Source organism: Chrysochloris asiatica, unplaced genomic scaffold, assembly GCF_000296735.1.
Source record: "Chrysochloris asiatica unplaced genomic scaffold, ChrAsi1.0 scaffold00331, whole genome shotgun sequence".
NCBI classification, from domain to species: Eukaryota; Metazoa; Chordata; class Mammalia; order Afrosoricida; family Chrysochloridae; genus Chrysochloris; species Chrysochloris asiatica.
In genome coordinates this window covers 1,571,201-1,582,823 of record NW_006408849.1, presented here as the reverse complement: position 1 = coordinate 1,582,823, position 11,623 = coordinate 1,571,201, and the positions used below count along the sequence as shown (strand labels likewise).

Below are 11,623 nucleotides of genomic sequence, written 5' to 3'. Positions count from 1 at the left end.
GACCCCCAACGAGATGGATTGGCCAGGTGGCAGCATAGATGGACTCAAGTATGGCAACAGTAATGAGATTGGCCCAGGATCGGACCTTGTTTCGTTCTGCTGTGCATAGGGTCGCTATGAGTCGATGTCGACTCGATGACACTTAACAACGACAATTCCCTTTAAGCCCTTTACAGAAGAATATTGTCTGTGAGTTCTGTGTGCCCCTGTCAATGATCAGTGGAACCTAACAGAGAAGTACAGTGTTGTAGGAGAGATGGTCAGTGTCATAATTGTTAAAAACACTGGCAGGTGGAGGCATGTCTGTCCTCTGCCTTATAGGAATCAGCAAGACCAATGAGTTAAACAGTGACTACACATGGATCTCACCAGATGGAATACACAGGAACCAAACCAACTACTTATGTGGACAGACAGTAAATTCAATGTCATCATTCAGAACAAGGATAGAGATTGACTGAAACAGACTTTCAGTTGTGCATATGCAAGTTCATGTTGAAGCTGAAGAAAATGAAAACAAATCCACGAGAACCAAAATACCATCTGAAGAACTGATTTTACACATAGAATACTAATAACTGAAGACCTGATGAGTTACAGGATGACATCAAGGATTATCATGCATGAAGAAAGCAAAAGGTCATTAATAAGATCAGAAAGAAAACAAAGATCAAAAATGTCACTTTGAAGACTTAAGGTGCTACTGACCCAAAGCATGGTATTTTTAATTGCTTCATATGCATGTGAAAGCTGGACAATGAGTAAGGACCAAAGAAGAATTGGCTCTAGTATTGGCATGGAATAGTAGTGAAAGCACCATGGACTGCCAGAAGAACAAACAAGTCTGTCATGGAAGTATAGCCAGAATGCTCCTTACAACTAGTGAGCAAGACTTCAGCTCACATACTTTAGATACGTCAGCAGAAAAGACTAGTCCCTGGAGTAGGACATCATGCTTGGTGAAGTAGAGTTTCAGAGAAAAAGAAGACCCCCAATTAGATGGATTGGCACGGTGGCAGCAGCAGTGGGCTTAAATTTAGGGATGATTATGAGCTTGGGACAGTGTTTTACTCAGTTGTGCACAGAGTTGCTGTCAGTCAGACTGACTCAACTACACCTAACAACATGGTAATTTTGTTTTTAGATATTTGTGGAACCACCACACCTCTCTAAAAGGGCTGTATTTATTTTATAGTCCCAATTTCCCCACATTCTCACCAACATTTCTTGTTGTTTTTTGTGTGTTTTTTTGTCATTGTTTTTTAATCTTAGTCATCCTCCTGGTGTTGTTAAGTGCTGTTAACAGTTCTGACTCATAGTGACCCTGTATAGGGTTTCCAAGGAGTGGCTTGAGTTTTAACTGCTGACCTGATTCAAACAGTCCTTGTATTCCGTTGTTTATCCTACAGCACCACACCAGGATTCTTTGTTGTTGTTAAGTGCCGTCAAGTCGATTCTGACCTATAGCAACCCTGTACGGAGTTTCCAAGGAGCAGCTGGTGGATTTGAACCATCGACCTTGTGGTTCACAGTCCAGTGCTTGTCCTGTAGCACCATGTGAGGAGTAGTTGGAGTGATGTGATAGCTCGTGTGGTTTTGATTTGCATTTCTCTGCTGGTAAATGGCATTGAGCATCTTTTCATGTGTTTGGTGCCTCTTTGAATGCCCTCTTTGGTGAAATGCCTATTCAAGTCCTTTGCCCATTTATAATTGGGTTGTCTTTTTGTTGGGGTCAAAGTTTTATATGTTTTTTTGGTTATTAGAATCTTATCAGATAAATAGTTTTCAAATATATTCTCTCAGTTGGTAGCAAGTCTTTTCACAATTTTAGTAATATTTATTGATGAAAACAAGTTTTTAGTTTTTATGAAGTCCCATTAATCTATTTTGTCTTTTGCTATTTGTGTTTTTGTTATTTAGATAATCCATTTTAATGTATTTATCAAGTCCTCTGCTTTCGGAAAGCAAGGCTATGCTATCTGCATATCTCAAGTCTTTAATGAGCCTTCCACCTATCCTGATGCTTTATTCTTCATGTAGTCTAACTGGTCTGTTTCTTTGCTCAACATCCAGACTGAATAAGTATGGTGAAAGGATATACCCTGGCACACACTTCCTGATTTAAAAAAAAACAGGAAGAACTCCAATAAGATGGATTGGCCAAGTGGCAGCATTGATGGGTTCAAGCGTGGCAATAGTAGTGAGGTTGGGCCAGGATCGGGCAGGGTTTCATTCTGCTGTGCATAAGGTCGCTATGAGTCGGTACCGACTCGATGGCACCTAACAACAACAACAAGTATTTCCTTGTTCTGTTCAAACCACTGGCTCTTGATCTGTGTACAGGTTCCTGTGTTCTGGACTCCTTTCTCTTTACAGAAGAGGTGGCAGTAGCTGCTTTACACTGAAGATGTCCTTTCTTGCCCAGGTCCTCCTCACCACCCAGCCAAGCCTGGAGCCTGGTCCTAAAGTGAACCCGTAGTACATTTTCATACCCACGCCCTCCTCGGCTCCCTCAGCCTCACTTCCCAGCCATCTCCCTCCCACTGGCTCCCACTGGCTCTCACTGGCTCGGTCTCGAGGTTCTTATCTCCTCATACATCTCACTTCCCTGGGTGAGCAGCAAGTCTGGGTACCAGTGTTTTGGATGCTGTCAAACTGTTGCCAGCTTTGAGGTCTCTGTACCCAGGAGGGTCTTGAGTGTTATATGGAATGAGAGAAAGGCCCGTGGTGTATATGGAACTCATTTGGAGACCAGGTCTGTGTGTCTACCAACAAGGGCCTCAAGGCTGTTGAGGAGCAACGGGGCCTCTGGTGCAGGATCCGGGGTGATGTTCGAGGTGACTTTCCAAGCAGGAGCAGTTGTCCTTTTAAAAATCTGCCTAGAAACAATGACGTGGAGAGATGGAGTGGTTAGGAACTCTAAACCCAGAGAGGGAGAGGGGCTGTGTGCTGACAACCAGGGGGCAGGCTTGCAGAGTATACCCTCTGGTTGGTTGATGATGCATGGAGGGGATTGCAACCATGGCAACAAAACGATATAGAATGAATGTAAAACTAAAGTTTTCCCTTGTAAACTATCACATAATTCACAATAAAACATTTTTTTTAAAAATCTGCCTAGTTCACAGGCCAGGAGTGACAGAGGATCTCCCTGCTGCCTTACCCAGAAGCCACCCAGCCCCACAAGGAGGTTAGAACAACATTCCTACAGGAATTGCTTTTTTTCTTCCCTAGTCCACCTTCTTGAGCTTAATGACCTCCACAGCCAGCGAAGCTGCATCTTATGAATTCACAACCCTGACTTGTATCCCTGGAGTCATTGAAGTAAGTCCAACTTTGTGAGGTATCAGAAGTCAGGGAGAGGGAGGGGTGCTTGTGCTTACAGTTCCGTGCTTGGCTCTCAACAGACGAGTGAGTGTGTGTCTGAGAAGTGGACATTTCTGTTGGGGTGCAGGCTCTGAACTGAGTCTTTGCCCAGCAGCCAGAATCCCCCAGCTCCTGAGCTGGGGTCCACTCTGGGTGTCATGTGTGTAGGTAGGCTCTTCCTGGGTGGCAGAAGGTGGGGTCTCAGTTAGTACCATCCTCACCTTTCCCTTCTCCTCTCTGTCCTAGTACAAAGGAGCCAACATCCAGTTGCTGGACCTCCCTGGAATCATTGAAGGAGCAGCACAAGGTGGGAGAGGGAGTGGATAAAACGGCTGGTGTGGGGTGAGGAGTGGCATGGCATGAGCTCAGGACGCAGCTGCCCACCACAGGCTTGCAATGTTGTCCAAGTTGGCTGTGGCTTTGAGGGCTGGTTGGTAGATGGTGAGACACCCCAGCTGCACACCACTCAGTTTCTACTTTAAGTGGCTTATGTAGTCCTAAGGGACCAACCCAGCCTCAATTCCAGAAGTTGAGGCCCAGGAAGTGAACGGACTCAGCTCATAGGATAGACATAACTTCCTGTCCCTGCTCTGTCCCCATTCCTGGATCTCTTTCCTTCAGACCATGCTCCTAGTGCTCTCGTCCTGCCAGGTTGTATTTGTTTTTTGGTTTTAGTTTTTAAGATGTGAACCTCGTGTGGCCCTGGTTACAGGTGACCAGTGGCTGGGAGAGTATGGGGCAGGCTCTGGTAGCTTCACAGGGATGATTAACAGCTTGAGATGGGCACGTGCCAAGTGCCAGGCCTGCTGCTGACCATTGTCTCAGGAACTTCCCAAGAACCCTGTGATGGTAGGGGAGGGGGGACTTTCATTGGTTCTGCTTTACAGCAGCACCCCCTTATGGACAGCTAGGTGAGGGCTTGCTCCACTCCACTTGGAAGGTGTAAAGTAGTGGAGGTGGGACTCCAGCCCAGCCCCTGGCTCTAAGCACCTCCCCGGTGTCCAGTGCCCAGGGCCTTCCCTTCTTTCTGCTCTCTCTGCACTCTTCCATCCCCACTGGCAAGTGATGATGGGTCACACCGAATCTCTGTGACCTCAAGCTGGTTTGATCACTATGGGGGAGAACACTGCGCTTGTGGTTGGCACAGCTGCTCAGGGAGGCCACATGGTTCAGCCCCCTGGTTCTCAGGTGAGAGAACCAGCTCCTGATGGAAAACCACAGCTCCTGGGCCCTGGTGCTGCTCCCTCAGTCCCCAAGCTGTTGTGTGGTCTTGGAAGGATGTTGACTTCTCTGGCCTCTGGCAGCTCCTAGAGCACCTCCTGTGTTGTTTCTTGTCATCCACTCCACAGCCCTGAGAGGGTCCTGTCACCCCATTCCCCACACAGGACAGGCCCAGTCCCAATCTTGGAACCACACAGATTCAGCTTTTCTTGTTTGTACAATGGGCATCATAATAACTTCCTTACAGGAGGGTTTGAGGATTGAGTAAGGAAATCTTTGGGAGGCTCTTAGCACAGGTCCTCAGTTATCATTGTCTGGTTACACTTCCTGCTAAAGTAAGTCTCCCTAAAAAAGACAGGAAGTGGACTAAAGGAAAATGCCAATGAACTCACAGTCCCAGGTGGTGTCTGCCAGAGGCTTCTGCAGCACCATGGGGGCAGCATCCCTGAGCCCGGCCCCTCCTACCGTCTAGGAAAAGGCCGTGGCAGGCAGGTTATTGCTGTGGCGCGCACTGCTGACGTCATCATCATGATGCTGGACGCCACCAAGGGAGAGGTACAGAGGTCAGTGGGGGCCCGGGAGTGCAGCGGCCAGGCTGCTTGTGCTGGCCCTTACACACGGCGCTGGTGGCAGGGCCTTCCACAAGCTGAGCTTATTAGCACAACCCTGTCTCCGCGTCACAAGGCACTTTTCTGTGGAACTGAACCGTGTCTTGGGTGGGGGGCCATAGGGGTACTGAATCCCAGGCTAGGAGCACCGTGACAGCCTGGGCAGAGGAGCATGACTGGGGCAGGAGTGGAGGAGGGAGTTGATCTTAATAAAGGGCAGTGGGAGAGACCCTTGGGGAGCCCAGAGCGGCAGGGACCTCCTGTTCCACATGGGAGCCAGCCCCTGAGGGTAATTGTAAAGGGCTGTTACGGGGCTCTGCCTAGGTCACTGCTGGAAAAGGAACTGGAATCCGTGGGCATCCGCCTCAACAAACACAAGCCCAACATCTACTTCAAGGTGAGGCCCCACGGCCTGTGGGCCAGAGGTGTGGGTTGGCAGGACAACTCGGGCCAGAGGTTGCAGACTCTGACTCCCCCCATCAGCAGCTCCCCTCTGTTTCCCTCTCCAGCCCAAGAAAGGTGGTGGCATCTCCTTCAACTCAACAGTCACACTGACCCAGTGTTCTGAGAAGCTGGTGCAGCTCATCCTGCATGAATACAGTATCCTTTCCTGAGAGAGAGAGGGGGCTTCCCAGGCAACAGCAGACTCCCGGTGGAACCCTAGCCAGCCCCAGAAGCAGCCTGATCTGGCTTTCCCCAAGCACTAAGCACTGTTGTGGCCATTGAGAGGAAAATGGCCAAATCCCTGCCTTCAGTGACACCTGAGACAAGAGGGTTCTGGCAAACTCTACTCCAAAGAGTGGGTTCTTTGCCCAGAGAAGCCCTGGGGAGAGCCATCTTGGGGTGGTCTGAGAACAAAGACGTGCTGCATGCACACCTCTGGGGATGAGGACCAGGGCTACATGGTTTGCTTGGCTCTCAGAGGAGGGACTGACCGACCACAGGAGCTGTTGGGAGGGCGTGGGGGGACTGAACAGAGGTAGAGTTCCACTCAGCACATGGAGAGCTCTCTGTCAGGTCTCTTATGGTGGAATGGGCTGTCTAGGGAGGTGGAGAACGCCCCATCACGGGTGCATGGCGGTGGGAGCCCCAGGGTGTCAATGAGACTGAAATTCAACACAGCTGCTTTGCAGAGTAGCAAGTGTGTGTGTGAAGTCTTTGTGGATTGAGATTTTTACATATTGTGGCTCCTTTTGAAGAAAAGGTAGAGGTGCTCTCAGGCTTTAAACCCCCAGACCAGTACACTGGGGTGTCCTCCTGGCCAGCCTGTTGTCTGGACTCTACCGGCCAGGGAAGCCATGGTGTCACTGGCACATATGTTGCCCTTAATCTTAGCCCTCAGAGATCTTTAATGCTGAAGTGCTTTTCCGAGAAGACTGCTCCCCAGATGAGTTCATCGATGTAATTGTGGGCAACCGTGTATACATGCCCTGCTTGTATGTACGTGCCTGTGTCTGGAACCTACAGGTGTGGGAGGGTAGGCCCCAATGAGCTCCTCCACCTCCCCTTCTTCTGTGTCTCAGTGACTGGGCAAGCATTTCAGACATTCATGAGAAGAGCTTCGATAGCTCTAGAGAGCTGGTGTCCCAGGTCCCTCAGCCTTCCTCCAAGCCTTTCTGGTCAGTCACAGGAGGGCTGCACAGGTCCCTGACCACTGAGGGGCTTCTCTTTGACTGCTTTGTTCCTTTCCTTCCCCCAAACCAAACCTCCACCTTTTGAAACCTAGGTGTACAACAAAATTGACCAGATCTCGATGGAGGAGGTCGACCGCCTAGCCCGGAAGCCCAACAGTGTAGTCATCAGGTGAGGCGTGGCACACTGCCCAGCAGCATCCTTGGCCCCCACACAGCTGTTTCCGTGGTGTGCCTGTGTGCTCTGGTCAGTCACACTCAGGCCTGAGCCTGTCCAGCCAACCTGAGTCATCAGGGTGGTATGGATGATGTCTGCTGACTTGGGTTCAGAAAACAGATGAATTTCATGAACAAGATTAGGATGTTTCAAAGACTTTGTAGCCCCAGAAAGGCCCGGAACATGAGCACTCCCCTGACATCTTCCTGGCCACCGCTCCGAGGGAAGAGAGAGCAACGTTCGTGGGCAGCAGGATCTTCCCCGGCTCCATTCCTGGTCTGCCTTTGCAAACTACTCACTCTGGGTTCCTCTTTTGGGGTACACTTGTTCCTGTTTTCCACTTGGTTGGCTTCCAGCTGACAAGAGTGCTCAGACAGGCACGGGTGACTGGTGCTAGTGCAGGGTCCTGGACTTCACTGTCAGAATTGCCTGCCAACAATCCCAGCTGTGCAGAGAGCAATATGTGTCCCACTGCGGCCCACGCCTGTGGGCTCCCTCAGGGCTGCTCAAGGGCATGGTGTCATTGGAGCACCCCCCGCCCCAACCTCACTCTATTCACTACTGCCCTGCAGAAGAGAGGTGCCTGCTTAGGGTCACGGCTGTAATGGTCAGACCCCATCCACCAGGTCGGGCTGCTCCTGAACACTGCGTTGACCAGACTGCTGTGCTGCCCTGGGCCCCTGGGGCTATCCTGTCCTCCCAGGGGCGAGCTCTAGGCAGCCAGGTTTCCCAGCCCTGTCAGTCTTCTGGGGCGGGGGCCAGCAGGAAATCCAACCTCCAGATGCCCTGTGCCAAGAACAGCCCTCCTACTCCCAGGAAAGAGGGGTGGGTGGCTTTGGGGCCAGGAGGTACACACAGCTTGGGCATCAAGCTGATATCACAGCAGTGGGCTGCTTTTGGCCCCCTGCCCCAGCCAGATGGCAGTTTGCCTTCCACCTCTGGCTCGTGGGTCCTTCCACCTGACTGTGGGCCCTCCCTTTGTAGCTGCGGGATGAAGCTGAACCTGGACTACTTGCTGGAGATGCTCTGGGAGTACTTGGCCCTGACCTGCATTTATACCAAGAAGAGAGGACGTGAGTTGGGTGCACAGAGCACCTGAGGATCCCTGGCCCAGCCCTCTTTGTACCTGCTATGAGCTGAGCACTACTCTGACCCCAGGCTGGGAGACCTCTGCCCAGTGCTGTGACAAGAATTGCAGCTTTCTGGGCTACTGGTCCCCAGAGCGGGGAGTGCAGAGGACAGGTGACAGAAGCCAGCCTTGCATTCCCTGTGGCTCCCCCAGCAGCAGCAGGAGGAGCACAGCAGGAACTTTCAGCTACAGTCCACTGGAACTTCTGGCTCCTAGCTTGGGATCCACCTCTTCACAGCTTAGGAGCCCAAACCTTCCCCCACACCCTTGGCACTCACTCACTCACACGCCCAGCAGGCCAGTGGCCAAGTGTGAGCAGTCTGCGTTAGCCCTGACTTTGTCCATCAAGTGGGAGGGCTGTGCTGTGGCAGGTCAGTTCACTGCGTGTGGGCACTGGAATGCTAGGAACTTTCATCCTGGGTTTGGTTCGTTTGGTTTTCTGTGCCTGAAGTAGAGGTTGCAGAAGCTGGCACAGGAGTCTCTGTTGAGGATCTCATGGATAGCCGGGATGGGCTGGAGGAAGAGAAGGTTAGGTTGAACCCTGGAAGACCTGTAGGGACCACAGGGGTCGCTGCACCCTTTTACAAAGTCACTTGGGAACCACACAGTGACTCTTCTCTCCAATTGCAGAGAGACCAGACTTCACAGACGCCATCATCCTTCGGAAAGGGGCTTCTGTGGAACATGTGGTGAGTCCAGGAGCTCCCTCTGGGCTTCTGTCTGTCTGTGACTCCATCCAAGGGTCAGGCTCTTTCAGCGGCTACCCAGTATGGTGACAAAGTGACCAGGGGCCAGCTGTGGAGTTGGACAGGTCTGGCTTCGTGTCTGAGCCTTTGTTTCCTGTCTTATAAAAAAGGCTGAGGCTGCCGGCTTCAGTGGGGAATTAGGCGGATTCATTGGGTGAGCTGAAGCCTGGAAAGCTCCTTGCTGGAGCAGTGTGTCAGGGACGGCAGACACGGGCATGGGCAGGGGCCAGGGGACTTTCAGGGCCTTCTCCAGAGCCTGGCCTTTGTCCCAGAAAAGCCGGCTCATTTCGTTGTCACCTCCCCAGGAGTGCCTCCCTCCTACAGCACCAATTGTCCCAAGTGCCCTGGAGTTACAAGTAAAGGGCTTGCCCTGACCTGGGTACTTTATTATAGTATGGGTGTGGGCAACAGAGGCCCAGAGTTGATGATCTAGGTAGAAAATCCTCTATTGCTGTAAATGTGAATATCAAGAAATAGTTCTCTCCCACAAGGACAGTAGAGCAAGCTTAGTGGTAAATGGCTCCTAGTGATAACACGTGGCCTTAGTGTCAGGCACTAGAGCATGGCGGGGACTGTGGCAAACTGGAGAGCACACACAAGTGCCTCAAGGGAGCACTAGCTCAGTACTCCAGAGTTTTCAGGGGTTCTCGAAAAGCGGGGAATCCCTGTGACTATGTGAACTCCTGCTCTTTAGTTGGGTTTTTGTTTTGTTTCTGTTTTTTTCATGTTGAGCAAAATGCTTGAGTGACCTCTGGGCCATCAGTTTTCATTCTATGATGTCAGAAGAGATGAGTGCTAGACTTGGACTTGTGGGTATCTCGGCTGCTCCATGGCAGTAGCACCCTCTTCTCAGGGCCAGGCATCCTTGGCCACCCAGAGGAGATCAATCAGATTGCCTTCCCATGTGAGCTGACTGAGGCATTGCTCCGTGAGACCTGTGGCCCATGATAGGGAAGCCAGGCTGAACCGTTTTCTCCACCACACACACTGCATCCACCTATCACCATGGCAACCAGGAACCCACATTTTCAGAGGGAGTTGGTCACGCACTCCAAGGTCACCTCTGGGATTCCTAGCACCTATATCCCTACACAGGAACTCTGTTGGGTGCCAGCTTTCCTGCGGGCGGGAAGTGTAGGAAGCACAGATCATAGCTGCAGCGAGGTAGTTAAGAAATGTTACCAAGCAAAGGGAGGGTGTCCTGAAGAGCCACCCATGACCATTCAAGGGCATCTTGAGGTTACTGGGGAGCTGGCTGAGGGCCATTAGTAGCCAGGACCCTGACTAACCTCTCATGGGTTGTAGAACATGTCGAACTAGGCATTAACAGCTTCCAGGAAAACATGGAGAAGGGACCTTTAGAACCACCTGCAGCCATAGACACTGCTGTGTCTGAATCCAGCAAGTGGGTCTGGGCCTGTCCCACCCTGTCACTCAGCAAGCACTGTTAGAACACCAGCTGGTGAACCAATACGTGTCTCGTTGCCCTGGGTTCTGGGTCTGCAGCTGAGGTTGGGGTGGAGCTGGGTAGAGTCCAGATGTCCTATCTGATTCTCCTGTCCTCCAGTGTCATCGGATCCACCGGTCGCTGGCCAGCCAGTTCAAATACGCCCTGGTGTGGGTGAGTCTTGGGGGTGGGGGATGGGAGTTAAAATATTATAACTAACATGGGGACACACACACACACCCTGCTTCTGTGTCTGCCCCTTAGCATAGCATTTGGAAAGGCATGGGTTGGGCACCCCCGCTCCCTTTTGAGATTTACCAGTTCTGGGCCCTCACCCTCCACATAACTTCACTCCTCAGAGTGGGGTCTGCCCATCTCAGTGAAGAGTAGAGACTCATGGGCTTCCTCTGCTCCCTCCCTCCAGGGCACCAGCACCAAGTACAGCCCACAGCGGGTGGGACTGACCCACACCATGGAGCATGAGGACGTCATCCAGATCGTCAAGAAGTAGCCACACCGCATCCCTCCCGTCTCCCTAGGGCGTCCGACCACTGGACCACTCCAGAGCCCAAACAAGCAAATACAAATAAACACACCCCAGGAAGGGGGCCCTGGAGTCTGTTGTTACTGGGAGTTTCTAGCAACTGTTGTGCAGAGAGCAGCACAGTGGAGGCCTTGGACTCAACTGGCAATTTCCCTGAGACTGACCCTCAAATGGGGCAGCCCTGGGCCTGCCCCAGCCCCATGTCCCTTCGGACACTGAGGGAGCAAGTTACCCACCTCTGCCAAGGCCTAATATGGATGGCTGTTAAGGGTGGGGAGATGGGTTGCTAAGGCACTTCATTCCTCAGCTATCAGCTTCTCTGGCATTATAGGGTATGGAGGCATGCCAGGACCAGACCTCCATAGGGCTGTCCTGTGGTGGAAACCAGACCAGGTCAGTTAAGGTCTACCTCAGACCCTCCCTGGCTGAAGTGCCTCCCCTCTGAGTCTCTGCACACAGATGGGGCTGTAGAGTTTGGGATCTGTGTTTACTTGTAAGCCCCCCAATTGCCCCACTTTTTTCTAAAATAAAGGATGAACAATTCCTGTTTGGATGGTGGAAAAAGATAGTACTTTTGCAGATCTGGTGACCTTTACTGTAAGTGCATGTGGCCTGGGCCCACGGGAGTAGACCCAAGCCTCAGGGGAACGAATGTGAGGGAGAAACTCCTGGGAGACTGGTTTTGAAAAGGAGCCCTGACCCGGCCTGGGTGGA

General features: G+C 51.6%; 1 protein-coding gene across 1 annotated transcript in view; it reads left to right on the top strand.

The window, feature by feature from the left end:
• DRG2 (developmentally regulated GTP binding protein 2) overlaps positions 1 to 10,876 on the top strand; it is a 36,676-nt gene extending 25,800 nt beyond the window's left edge. Inside the window, exons 3-13 of the mRNA XM_006875533.1 lie at positions 3,235 to 3,324; positions 3,613 to 3,673; positions 5,060 to 5,150; positions 5,520 to 5,592; positions 5,705 to 5,795; positions 6,538 to 6,635; positions 6,922 to 6,998; positions 8,028 to 8,116; positions 8,803 to 8,861; positions 10,486 to 10,539; positions 10,790 to 10,876. Coding sequence (XP_006875595.1) covers positions 3,235 to 3,324; positions 3,613 to 3,673; positions 5,060 to 5,150; positions 5,520 to 5,592; positions 5,705 to 5,795; positions 6,538 to 6,635; positions 6,922 to 6,998; positions 8,028 to 8,116; positions 8,803 to 8,861; positions 10,486 to 10,539; positions 10,790 to 10,876 — 870 coding nt within the window. The remainder of the gene's footprint in view (positions 1 to 3,234; positions 3,325 to 3,612; positions 3,674 to 5,059; positions 5,151 to 5,519; positions 5,593 to 5,704; positions 5,796 to 6,537; positions 6,636 to 6,921; positions 6,999 to 8,027; positions 8,117 to 8,802; positions 8,862 to 10,485; positions 10,540 to 10,789) is intronic.
• Positions 10,877 to 11,623: the final 747 nt, after the last annotated feature.